Below are 13,225 nucleotides of genomic sequence, written 5' to 3'. Positions count from 1 at the left end.
GGATTACATGAGAAATGGAAAGCATTTAGATCAATCTGCAACGGGAAGGCCGGGGAGGGTTGGGGGGCAGGAACGGGGTGGGTAAGAGATCAATTGAAGGACTTGTATGCATACATATAAGCATAACCAATGGACATAAGACACTGGGTGGTAGGGGAGGCCAGGGGATTGTCAAGGGTGGGGAAAAAAAGGAGACATATGTAATACTCTTTGTAATAGTTTAAGCAATAAAACAATTAAAAAAAAAGAAGTACTAAATTTATCAATAAGTATTAAACTGATTAGCCTGTCAAACTCACATCACTATTACATATATTCATAAGTGTGAGTTATTGTAACAAACTGGACCCCTGGAGAGAGGTGCCAAAACGTAAGGCCAGGGTCAGTTTTCACCACTGACTCCCAGTGCCCAACTCTGCACCTGGCACATAGACATTTGTTGGATAAAAGGGTGGTCACACAGACAAGTGCCAAAATGGAATGGAACGAGCATTTTCTAATCACCCCAAAATAAATTTCCATTTGAATTAACAAAGAGCCTATTTTGAAGGTTTAAATGGCTAATCTGCTGCATATGTTAAGATCAGCAGTTTCACCCAAGTGGTCTTTTAAAGCTTCCTTTGTCTAGTGCCCTGTGACACTGGGAATATCCGTAAGAACAATGGAGCCGATGCAAATGTCACCCACACTCCTCACCTGCCATGTCGATGGCGAAAGGCCTGTCTGCTCTCCAGCCGGTGTACCAACCAACGACTTTGCCATTTTCCACCAACGGACGTTCATAGCGTCGCCCGCCAACCAGGCCCACTGGCCAGACAGAGACCTTGCGTGTGGTTCGCATCTATAAAAAGGGGAAAGAGATTTGGTTTAAGTTTCTTTAGGGAAAAGAAGTTGAAGGGAGGGAAAATAGGTGAGGCAAGCAGAAGAAATGTGAAGGGGTGGGAGGATGCCGATTCCCAAAAGTTGAACGCTTCCAAACAGAACCCTCCTGCTGATGGATTTGCTACCCAATTACTCTTTGTCTACTCAGCACCAGCGACTGCGCACTCTGTCATACACTAAGCCTCCGGCTCAGGCAGGATGGAGAGAACATCACTTATTGGAAACCACATTGTGATTATCAAATGTTTCCTATTTGTTCCAAAGTTGGATCTTTTAAACAAGTGTATCTTTGGAAGTGAGGAGGTTTAGTTCCTCTTTAGGAAACTTTATTACCGTATTTGCCGGCGTATAAGACGACCCCCTAACATTTCCACTCAAAATACAGAGTTTGTTATATACTCGCCGAATAAGACTTCCCCCTCTTCCGCACATCTGCCACACACCAAATAAAAGGTAAAACAATATCAGATGTGATTTTAACATTTTAATTTATATGCAAATGCTTATGACATGCAGGAAAACTGTCACAAGGCTGTATGTAATCAAACATATACATAAAACAGTGCAAGTTTATTACCGGTAAACATACCGGTAATTCACTAAAGAAAACACACTCTATAGACTGGTACCGTAGATGCTTCTCAGGAACACAGGCAAGCAGCCCACAACCTAGAGGGACTGTCAATGATAGAAGTAAGATAACAAATAGAGGGAGAGAGCAAGTGCCGGGCAAGTCCCTAGCAAGTTTGCTGGCGTGACAGTTTCACCTTAAAAGCCTTCAAACTCCTCTTCATCATCTGATATTAAAAGTTCATCAACGACATCCTGGTGCCATGATAGGGATGATAGGGGTTTGACTGGTCGACATGTTCTATGCTGTACTGTACAATGGGGCAGTATTGTGGTTGGCTGTTGGCTGTATACAAAGCCTGATTTGATTGGTCCCTGCTCCCTGTTTGCCCGCCCTGTCCCTATAGCAGTCTGGTCCCCCCTTGCATCAGCATCTCCCTGGGACCTCACTCGTGCGCAAGTGCGAGCTCTTTAACATTCTAACAGGCACCATGATAGCGCAAAATTGCGAATCGCGATACCATACTGGGTGTATGGTCGGCTGTGTGCGATTTTGCGAGTGTGGTAAAATCGCATAACAGCACAATCGCATAACAGCCGAGCATAGACCCAGCAGCGCTGCTGATGCCTGAACGGTATGTGGAATGAAGTGGGCGGGCATCGGGAGGCCACTATGGCACAGGGCAAGCACTATGTGCAGTCTATCTGAAGTGTACCTGGCGTCTAAGACGACCCCCCACTTGGAGGCATATTTTTCAGGGCCAAAAAATCGTCTTATACGCCGGCAAATACGGTACTCAGTAACAGCAAACATTTGACTCAGAGGAGCCATAGGAGTTGCCTTGCTCTGAATTTTTTATTGCTACAGACACAGAAATCTTGGCTGGCAACATTAATAATGGGAACCAGATACAGAACAGACACTAGGCATCCTCCTGGGAGACAAAAGAAAAACATACATAAATTTGTCTGTCTTTCAACGGCAATGGGCCAAATTATAGAAGAAGAGGCAGCTGAAGTAGCTGGTTCTCTCCTAATACACTCTGTTGTACCTAGCGGAGTTCTGGTTAAAGACAACCCTCAACTGAAAGTTATTTGTTGGGAATTCTTTAAGGGGAAAGACACTCACAAGAAAGCTCGATGATACTAGGCAGCATTTTGGGGGAAAAAACACCACCATCTTCCTGGACAGGTGTTGAGCAGAGCCAGAGTCAGCCCACATGGCACCTTTGGCAAATTAGAAAAAGGTGCCGCTTTCTTGGGCAGACACACTCCACACAAGGCTTATGGGCCCAGCCATCAAAGTATCAGCTGGGTTCCAGCTCCACTCACCCTCTTATCCGGGTGAGGTAGTGCTGTTGTTAAGGTAATTATAATCTCAACACCAATACTTTACCTTTCATTTGATATAGAACTGGGTCATGATCAGTAACCAATGGCTAAAATAATGATTATCAATCAAGGATTTTTTTAAATGAAAAAAAGGGAAAATTATGTATTTGGGAAAGATTTTCAAATACAATTCAAATGAAAAGTCAAATTATTAAAGATTAAAAATAATTAGATGCTCCCATTTGCCAAACATCTCAACTTGACTCTTTTATTAATATCCCACCTCATTCTAACGAGAGGACTTAAGGGCATGAAGTGCACCAAGTAATAAAGATCTCACTATGTTGGTCTTCCCCATATCTGAAATTACTACTTTTTAAGTCTACTCCTTTTTCAATAAATTAATCACTGTTGCCTTGTACTAGCTCATACTAACACATATGATGATTTCTTAGAAAGTTCTACTGAGGTATAATAATGGATACACTAACTGAAATGAAGAATATACTAATATACTACAAGGTATCAACAGTAGATGAAGCTGATAATCAAATCAGTGATTTGGAATATAAGGAAGCAAAAAACATCCAATCAAATGAGCAAAAAGAAAAAAGAATCCAGAAATATGAAGAGCCTCTGGGACAACTTCAAGCATGCTAACATTTGTAACATGGGGGTGCTGGAAGGGGAAGAGAAAGCAAGAAGTTGAAAATTGATTTGAACAAGTAATGACAGAAAACTTGCCTAATCTGGTGAAGGAAATAGACATACAAGTCCAGGAAGTGCAGAGAGTCCCAAACAAGATGAACCCAGAGAGGCCCACACCAAAACACATCATAATTAATATGCCAAAGGTTAAAGACAAAGAGAATCTTAAAAGCAGAAAGAGAAAAGCAGTTAGTTACCTACAAGGGACCTCCCATAAGACTGTCAGCATATGCAGTTATTAGAATATTATTGACTATATTCCCTATGCTGTACTTCATATCCCCATGACAATTCTGTAACAACCAATTTTGTACTTCTTAAACCCTTCATCTTTTTTCACTCATCTCCCACATCCCCTTTCCATCTGGAAACCATCAAAATGTTCTCTATATCTATGAATCTGTTTCTGTTCTGTTCTAATCACTGGAGGGGTACACCTGAAACTGATATTGTATGTCACTATAATTGAAAAATTAAAAATAATTTAAATAAAGAAAAAAAACAAAAAGAAAGATCTACTGAAGTACAATTGACTGCAGAAAAGAATGAATAGTCCTGACACTATTATCTTTAGAAAGGCCTGCATACCAGGCTGACCCTTGGCTGGCATCTGAAAACCTGGCTTGAAATAAACCCTACACTGATAAGGCTGTTTGCCTGCCTGGGGTACTAAGCACCTGCTTTCCTTTGGGGATCTGAAATACTGGTGACCAGACTCCAATAAAAACTCTGACCCTGACATGGGTTTCCCGGGGCATGAACACTGTGTACCTGTAGTTACATCTTTGCTGGAGGGAAGGCGTGCTCCCTGTGAGCCTTCATGGGAGGGAGAGAATATGGAAGCCTGCGACCTGGAGTCCTCCAGCCCTTCTGATGTCCTCCGCCCGCCCCCTTCCAGCTATGCATCCTTACTGTGTCACTGTAATAAATCTTAGCCACAAGTCCTCAAATAATGACATTTTGTTCAACGTGGCTTGATTATAATTTTGATGAGATTCTGTAGGAACTTAACTCTTATTTATATTAACTAGCCTATGGTAAACATGGTTTTGTTATACATAATTTTGCTTAGTCACAGAACCTATCAATGATGTTGAGAACTTACTATACAACTACCGATATGACGAGTGCTATGAGTCCTAGTAAGTCATTTAATATGGGTGGTCTTGGGGACCCCTGGAAGAATAAAATGCCTCCTGCATGCCCCTCCCACTGGATATTGAGCCTGCAACCCAGGCATGTGCCCTGACTGGGAGTCGAATCGTGACCTCTTGATTCATAGGTTGATGCTCAACCACTGAGCCACACCAGTGGGGCTACCTTATTATCTATTTTGAGCTAATCTGTATATACAGTATGAGAGGAGGGCTGAGGATCTAATGAGTTAATCCATAGAGAGCACTTAGCACGATGCCTAGCATACACTCAAAAATTTTCATTCATTGCTTTTAGGATGCAGAGGCTCAGAGAGGTTGGTCCTTGATTAATGTCACACAGCCAGTGAGGGGCAGAGCCTTTCAAAGAAGCATTTTATTTCTCCCATCCCATTTGGCACCCCGCTCCCCTCCACAGCCTCTGCCCTAGCCACACTGGCCAATTTTTAAAAAATATTTTTTTTTATTGATTTCAGAGAGGAAGGGAGAGGAAGAGGGAGAGAAAAACATCAACAATGAGAGAGAATCATTGATCGGCTGCCTCCTGCACACCCCACACTGGATATTGAGCCTGCAACCCAGGCATGTGCCCTGACTGGGAGTCGAATCGTGACCTCTTGATTCATAGGTTGATGCTCAACCACTGAGCCACACCAGTGGGGCTACCTTATTATCTATTTTGAGCTAATCTGTATATACAGTATGAGAGGCTAACTGAAGTTCTTTTTGTTTTTTGCATATGGAGATCCAATTGTTCCAACTGTATCTAATTGTCTGGAAATAACTGAGCTGCCTCCGCATCTTTGTAAAAAATCATATGTCATATGTGCGAGTTTGTATCTGAACTTCTCCTTTGATTCATTGGTCTGTTTGGTGATTTTGATGCTAATATCACACTATTTTGATTTACTATGACTTTACAATTACTCTTAAAATCAGGTAGTGTTAGTCTTCCTACTCTGTTCTTCTTTAAGTTGCTTTGACTGCTCTAATCCTTTTCATTTTCATATGAGCTTCACAGTTGGTTTGCCCATTTCAGCACATCAATTTAGTGAGAATTAACATCTCACCAAACACTGAGTTAGAACACTGAGTCTTCTAACCATGGAAATGCTATGTCTCTTCATTTATTGAGATCTTTAATTTCTCTCAGAAATATTTTGAATCAAAAACAACACTTAATGCTTTTATGTTCTAGCTCTTCTCCATAAGTGGGGAAAACCACCCAGAAAATTTACTAAAAATTTCACAAAAATACAGCTCTCTCCCAACTCACTCCACCTTCAGACTCCTATTCGCTCCCATACTGCAGAAAATAAAATCATTTCGATTTTTGGGGTCTAATATATCAAATATACCAAACATACTAAGAAACAAAGTTAAATCTAACACATAGGTTTTCCCTTAACAGAATGGCTTTATGGCACTAAAAAATAGCACTGTGCTCTTTTTTGATATTTTCCTAAAATGCCTATGATTTTTCAGCTCTCAAACTGCTTTTGCCCAGTTGCACTAAATTTTCAAATCTGTGAAAGATTGGTAAGCAGATCCCGTCTCAGACATGAGAATGTATGGGTTGTGCTCTGCATACAGCAGGTGCCAAAAAAATTCTAGGTAAGTGTGTGACTACCAGGCAGTAACTGAAACGTGGGCCACATGTAACAAGCAATCAGAGCCTGTAAGGGACAGGCTCACAATCAAAGACAAGAACAGTTACGAAAACAGCAAAAGGCAAACATATTTTTAAAACAGTAAGAGAAATTACCATTCAAGACAATATAATAAACCATAACTGTGGGACTACTAGAAAGAAAACAAGTATGGCCAAGCATGCCCTGACTGGGTAGCTTAGTTGTTTGGAGCATCGGCCTGTATACGAAAAGGTTGCGGGTTTGATTCCGGATCAGGGCACATACCTAGGTTTCAGGCTGGATCCCAGGTCATGTATGGGAGGCAACCAGTTGATGTTTCTCACATCAGTGTTTTTCTCTCTCCCTTCCTCTGTCTCTAAAATCAATAAAATCATATCTTCAGGTGAGAATTAAAGGAAATATGGCCAGGCATCTTTGGTGGAAGGCTTTTTCATTTAAGTTAGGTCACGAAAGACACATGGGATTTTGACCACAGACCACACAATGGCTTAGGGTTCTAGGTAATGAGATGAATCAAAGAAGCAGAACTTTACATTTCTGTGTCAGTTTCATGCTAGAAAGGATAGATTTTGCTCAGCACAAAATTTCTACAAAGATCTCAGAACTAACATTTGTTCACACTTTTTCCCCCCAGCATGTTTGGTGTTAAAGGTGAAGTGATGACTATTTGAATGCAAGTGATGAGGCAGGATTCTGTTTCCAAGGATGCTAAGTAAAAAAGTCTGTCATTTAAAGAGTTTAAAACTTCAGAAAGAGCCAGCTGCCCTGGCCATGTGGGCACCGCTCTGAGATTCGGCGTGGATGCTTCATCGCAGACTCAGACACACAGCTCCCAGACACGGCCCTGGTACTATATAGAGAGTGCCAGACACTCCACAGGAAAATAGCACAGCTATTTACAGAACGCCTTCATGTCACCCCCGGGATCTATCCTCTGTCGATGTCCTTTTCTCTGAATCTGTGCTCTTTAAGGATCCTTGGCAGCTAAGTTCTTTTCTGAGAGGGGGGAAAAGATAACAAAGACTGTTCCTATTAAAAGTAAAACCCTTTCCTATAACTAAAATATTCTCAGCATTTAAAAGGGTTGCTACCTTCTTAACATGAAATAGTGGTTACGTAAGAGGCACAACTTCAGGTGCCTGGTGTGAACTCCAATCTAAACTCAAGGAAGAAAGCCCTGGAGAGTAAGATAAAGAAGAGGCAGTTCACATATTTATGTTATACTTAGAGGCCCAGTGCACAGATTCATGTACCGGAGGGGTCCCTTGGCCTGGCCTGCACCCTCTCACAATCCAGGACCCCTTGGGGGATGTCGGATAACCAGTTTTGGCCCCATCCCCGCAGGCCAGGCCAAGGGACCCCACCAGTACACGAATCCAGGCACCAGGCCTCTAGAATGCATATAAGATCTTTGGTTAATCTCTTCCTGCCCTGCCCCTTCCCTCTGAGATTCATCAGTCTGTTCCATGTTTCCATGTGTGTGCGTAGAGCAGCCGTGGGCAAACTACGGCCCGCGGGCCGGATCTGGCCCATTTGAAATGAATAAAACTAAAAAAAAAAAAAAAAAAGACCATACCCTTTTATGTAATGATGTTTACTTTGAATTTATATTAGTTCACACAAACACTCTATCCATGCTTTTGTTCCGGCCCTCTGGTCCAGTTTAAGAACCCATTGTGGCACTCGAGTCAAAAAGTTTGCCCACCCCTGGTGTAGAGTGTCTGCACTCTGGTGGTCAGTGTGCGGCATAGCTGCTGGTCAGTCAAATGGTCAGATACTTAGCACATTAGCCTTTTATATTTATAGATATTACAGACAGTTCGGATCCCCAAAGGCATTCTCTTCCTATTTATTCAATGCCATAGTCTGTCATTGATTCCTCCCACCTGGACTTGCATGGCAATGGTAACCAGTCAAAATCACTTCCCGCAGAGCCATGTCCATAGACCTAATGGCTAAAAGGGCACAAAGATGCACTTGGTACATCTCTACACTCCTCCAGGCGAATTGCCATTTCAACCACCCCTGGGCGGGAGGGGTTTGTTTATCTTCATCTCCAGAAAGGGAGGTGGCAGGGAACTGGGGCCCACGTGTCTGGTGACCCTGATCAACAACCAGCTCCTGTTTCTTTAGCCAACTCTGCCCCGGCAGCTTTAAGCTACATCCTTTTGGTCCCTCCTTGAGAGATGGCCAACAGCCAGCTCCAGGGATTGCCGCACTTCAGAGGAGCACAGGCATCTGATCATAATGCCTTTAGAGTAAAACAGAAAAAGTTAAATGCCTTTAGCATCCTTCAAGACATGCCACTAGGTGAAATCTTGTTTTATTTTTTCCAAAGGGAAATGAATAAAGTCCTTGATCTTCTGAAATTGAAAACGCTACAGGCAACCTCAGGGAGTAGAATTATAAAGAATGTTGCACTTAGTATCCTGCCTCTTAAACTAATAATTTCAAAGGAAAAAAGAAAACCCACCCCAAATCCAACAGGACCCAATACATTAAAGAAAAGAGCAGGCGAATATGAAGGAATACAGGAGAGTGACCTAGAGACAAGGGTCCTTCCAGTTTCACTGTCCATAAACATCTGATAGTTTCCAACACAGAAATACATTTATATGATCCAACACGCCATACATTTTCTTTGGAACAAGTCTGAAAATTAACGTTGCTTCTGCTCTTTCTCTTTCTTGCATCTGCCCCCTAATGACATCACCATATAGTTCCTTAAACAAATTGTTACTCCGCTCAGTGCTCTTTGTTCCACAGTGTCCTTAACGTAACTTGATGTTGCCCTGGACATATTTTTTGGTGCCTATTTTGGTTTCCACATACCACCATCCACAGCATGAACCTTTGAGGTGCGTAAACTAAGTATTTTAAAGGAGTTGAGACTGCTAGAAAGCAGAAATGTTCCTGATGTTATATTCTCAACCCTTCTCCTATGTCACTGGGTAGAAGACAGAGTATAACCTTTCCTCCTTTCCCTTTGTACTTTTTCACTGAATACGTATCATGTATTTAACGTGTGTCCAGTGCTGTGCTAGTTCCTGAGCAAGGTAGGCGTCGTCCTTACCTGCAAAGTCAACATTTTGGGAAAGATAAAGCAATGATACAACTAACTGCAAAATCAGTTCCTTAGGCTCTGTGCTGGTAAGGGCTGTACGGGAAGTAGATGATGCTAGGAGAACATGCTGCAAAGGATCGAACCTGCTGGGTGGCCTGCTGAGACTTCCGTGAGGACCCCAGCATGAGCTAAGCCTAAAGCATGAGTAGCATTAACCAGTGTGGACAGAAGACACAAAACCTTCCAGGAAGAAGGAAACTTAAGTGCTGCTGGCTCTTGACAGGAGCGTTTCACTGCATTCCCTAATTTTAAAAAAGATCCACTTCAGATGGTGGATGCTGGGAGCCAGGTTTCTCTCTGCTGGAGTGAGAACTTACAGAAACAGAAAGCTAGAATGATTCAAGTGCTTAAGGAATAGAGTTGGAGACAACAGTATGAACTCACGTTTAGCTTAATATAGAGACAGTTGTAGATAGAGTAATAGGTATGTGTATATATGTATATAATAGGCATGTGTATATACATGGGTTAGTATACACACATGTATTTCCTCGCTTTGTCAGCTAAGAGGCCTAGAAGCAATGGCACTCCAGTAGCAATGAGCCCACCTGGCACCCAGATCTCGGTTTCTAATATCATATTGTAAAACAGGACCAGAACTACTTGAAGTAGCTGATTTGAGGGCAGGGGCAGAAAACATATGAGGTGACCTTAGGGCATGTTTAGAGCTAGAAAGTAAGGCAGTGCATAAAAAATGCAAAACAAACAAAGCCCTGCACATTGTTGGGGTCATGTAAAAGGCCCACAGGAGTCTACTAAAGAGCCCCAGTGGCCAAAGCTGGAACAATTTGAGCAATAAAATAAAGTACTATTAGATTATGTGCCTCAAGTATAAAATAAATACTAGATGCTAACACAACCTAAAGTATATCATTAAATGACTAAATAGTTAGCAAATAAGAAACAGGCAAATCTCCCAAACAGAACAATTCAAAATAAGTTACATGGAAAACCCCACCCCTGCCCAAGGAGGCGGAGCATAACTCCCGCTCTTTAGGAATGGCCGCACACAGCAATTTCCTTCCAAAGAGAACACCATGGGGCAGGGATAACTTCACAGTGAAGAAGCCTGGTAAGCCCTACGTCAGCTAGATGATCAAGGCTGAGATGATAAATCATGTTGATAATATGTCCCCTTGACATGATGGACTGAGATTGGCACTTTACCTCTGTGGTCTTTGCTAACAAACACCATTCTCTAAGAGAAAGAGCCAGGGCTTCCTGGAGAAATAGCCGATTCGAGGACTGGGATGAGAAATACACAAGGTAAGCCTAAAGCATCTTGTAGTGCCAGAAAGTAAGGTGTCTAAAAAATAACAAACAAAACCACCAAACAAACCCACACTGAGGAGGGCATATCAAGAGAAAAGAGCTGATGGAAAGAGCCCCAAGCCCCAGAACAATTCCAGCTACAAATCACGTTGAGAGCATGTACCCCTGACCTGATGTTATGAAAATGGCACTTGATGCCTGTGATCTTCTGCCCTAAAACCCATAACCACATTCTAATCATGAGATAAACCTCACAAAAATTCCACTAGAAGGGCGTGCTACAATATACCAGGCCCAGTACTCCTCAAGGCCACCAACAAGAACACTCTGAGACACTGTCACAGCCAAGAGGAACCTACGGAGACACGCCAATGAAATGTAACGTAGTGCCCAGAGTAGGATCCTGGAACAGGGAAAGGACACCAGGTTCAAACTAAGGGCATCTGGATAAAGAACAGACTTCAGTTAATACTGACCCATGAATTATAACACACATATCACACCAATGCAAAATGTCAGTAACAGGGTCACTGGGCATATAGGAACTTTCTACTATCAGATTTTCTGTTTAAAGTCTATTATTTAAAAAAAGAAATCCCTTTCAAATGTGCCTAAGGTGACCATCCCTTCTCTACCCACCCCAGTCAGGTATGACATAGACTCATTCTCTAGCCCGAAGTCAGTTTTCCACTCACATTCTATGCTCTTACTTACTGTGCAGACCAGAGGTCACAAGCTGGAGCATTTGGCCATATGCGGCCCTACAGCAAAGTTTCGTTTGGCCTGCACAGTTTTGTGTTTTAAATTGAGACATGTTAAAACCCAAAGTTTTCGGGTCTCTCTGAAAATTTGGCAAACGAGGCTAGCATTCCATATGGCAACAGTGGCACTGCGAGGCTCGTGCCTTCCAACGGCACCTGCCCTGCCCCGTTTGCCGCAGTCCCCACCAGTCCCCATCACAGCCCCAAAGCTGAGTCTGCATGCCAATCACCGTTCATTGCTAGTTTGCGCTGTCATGGGAGATATTCCTCTCTCCAAAGTGGGAAAGTGAAAAACAGAACAATGGGCCATGCATTTCAAGAAAACAGGGCGGCAACATTATTGTCTGATTGAAATGAGGAATGTTTCTGTGTACTGAATATGCAAACTATGTATATAAAAGACACCATTAGAAATAAGAAAAATTATGAGAAATATAGGGGAAAGGGACATAAATGAAAATAAGTCAGGTTGAATTTTTAGTCTTTTAAGTTTTAATGCAAATAAGGTAATACTGCTTACACATGGTCAGCTACACTTAATTATATCACTCGCTCAAAGGCATATGAATTTGTAAATCCTGGTACGAACTGTCTGGGAGGAGCTAGCTTGAGCTCTGCTTATGATAAAACTGCAGTAATCAATACAATGTTGTGCTAGTATAAAGACAGACAGGTAGATAAATGGAAGGGATTAGAGAGTTCAGAAATACTTTCCACAGATGGCCGGTTGATTTTTTTTTTTTTCTAAGATGCCAAAACAGCTCAGTGGGGGAAAGGTTAGTCTTTTTAATGTATAGTTCTAGAACAAATGGATACCTATGTTAAAAAAAGAAAAAGATAAAGAAAAAGAACTTCAAGCCCTCCATCTCACAATATTCATAAAAATTAACTTAAAGTGGAATCATGGACCCAAACACAGAAACCAGTTATGACACTTGGGAGATATTCCTCTCTCCAAAGTGGGAAAGTGAAAAACAGAACAATGGGCCATGCATTTCAAGAAAACAGGGCGGCAACATTATTGTCTGATTGAAATGAGGAATGTTTCTGTGTACTGAATATGCAAACTATGTATATAAAAGACACCATTAGAAATAAGAAAAAATTCCACAAATTGGACTTAATCAAAATTAAATTTTCTAATCTCTTAAAAGTACTGTTAAAAATATTCAAAAGTAAGTCACAGACTGGCCCTGGCTGGGTAGTCCAGTCACTTGGAGTGTTGTTCCATATACCAAAAGGTTGTGGGTTCAATCCTCAGTTGGGGTGCATATAGGAGACAACAAATCAATGTTTCTCTCTCACATATATGTTTCTGTCTCTCTCCTCTTCCTCTCTCTCTAAAATCAACAAAAATATATCCTCAGGTGAGGATTTGAAAAAATAGTAAGTCACAGACTGCGAGGAAATATCCCACGATCTATACCTAACTGAAGACTTGCATTCAGAATACACAAAAAATTCTTACAGCTCAATAAAACACCTAAAGCATGAGTATTACCCACTATGAACAATTAAAAATAGGCCAAATATGAATGAACATTTCACCAAAGAAAAACAAATAACCCGACAGCACATGAGAAGATATTCTATTTATTAGTCATTATGGAAGTTAATAGCACAATAAAATACTATTACATGCCCACTAGGATGGCTAAAACGAAACGACACAATACCAAGTGTTGATGAAGATGTGGAGCAACTGGGTCTCTTACACATCCCTGGTGGGAGTATAAAATGGTACAACCACTTTGGAAAACAATTTAGCAA

At 41.7% G+C, this 13,225-nt stretch overlaps 1 protein-coding gene across 1 annotated transcript in view; it reads right to left on the bottom strand.

The window, feature by feature from the left end:
- B3GAT2 (beta-1,3-glucuronyltransferase 2) overlaps nt 1-13,225 on the bottom strand; it is a 190,838-nt gene that overhangs the window by 29,220 nt on the left and 148,393 nt on the right. Inside the window, exon 3 of the mRNA XM_006770357.2 lies at nt 697-841. Within this exon, the coding sequence (XP_006770420.1) occupies nt 697-841 (145 nt within the window). The remainder of the gene's footprint in view (nt 1-696; nt 842-13,225) is intronic.

Source organism: Myotis davidii, unplaced genomic scaffold (assembly GCF_000327345.1).
Source record: "Myotis davidii unplaced genomic scaffold, ASM32734v1 scaffold803, whole genome shotgun sequence".
Lineage (NCBI taxonomy): Eukaryota > Metazoa > Chordata > Mammalia > Chiroptera > Vespertilionidae > Myotis > Myotis davidii.
The sequence above is the reverse complement of the archived record's forward strand: the minus strand, read 5'-3'. Positions and strand labels throughout refer to the sequence as shown.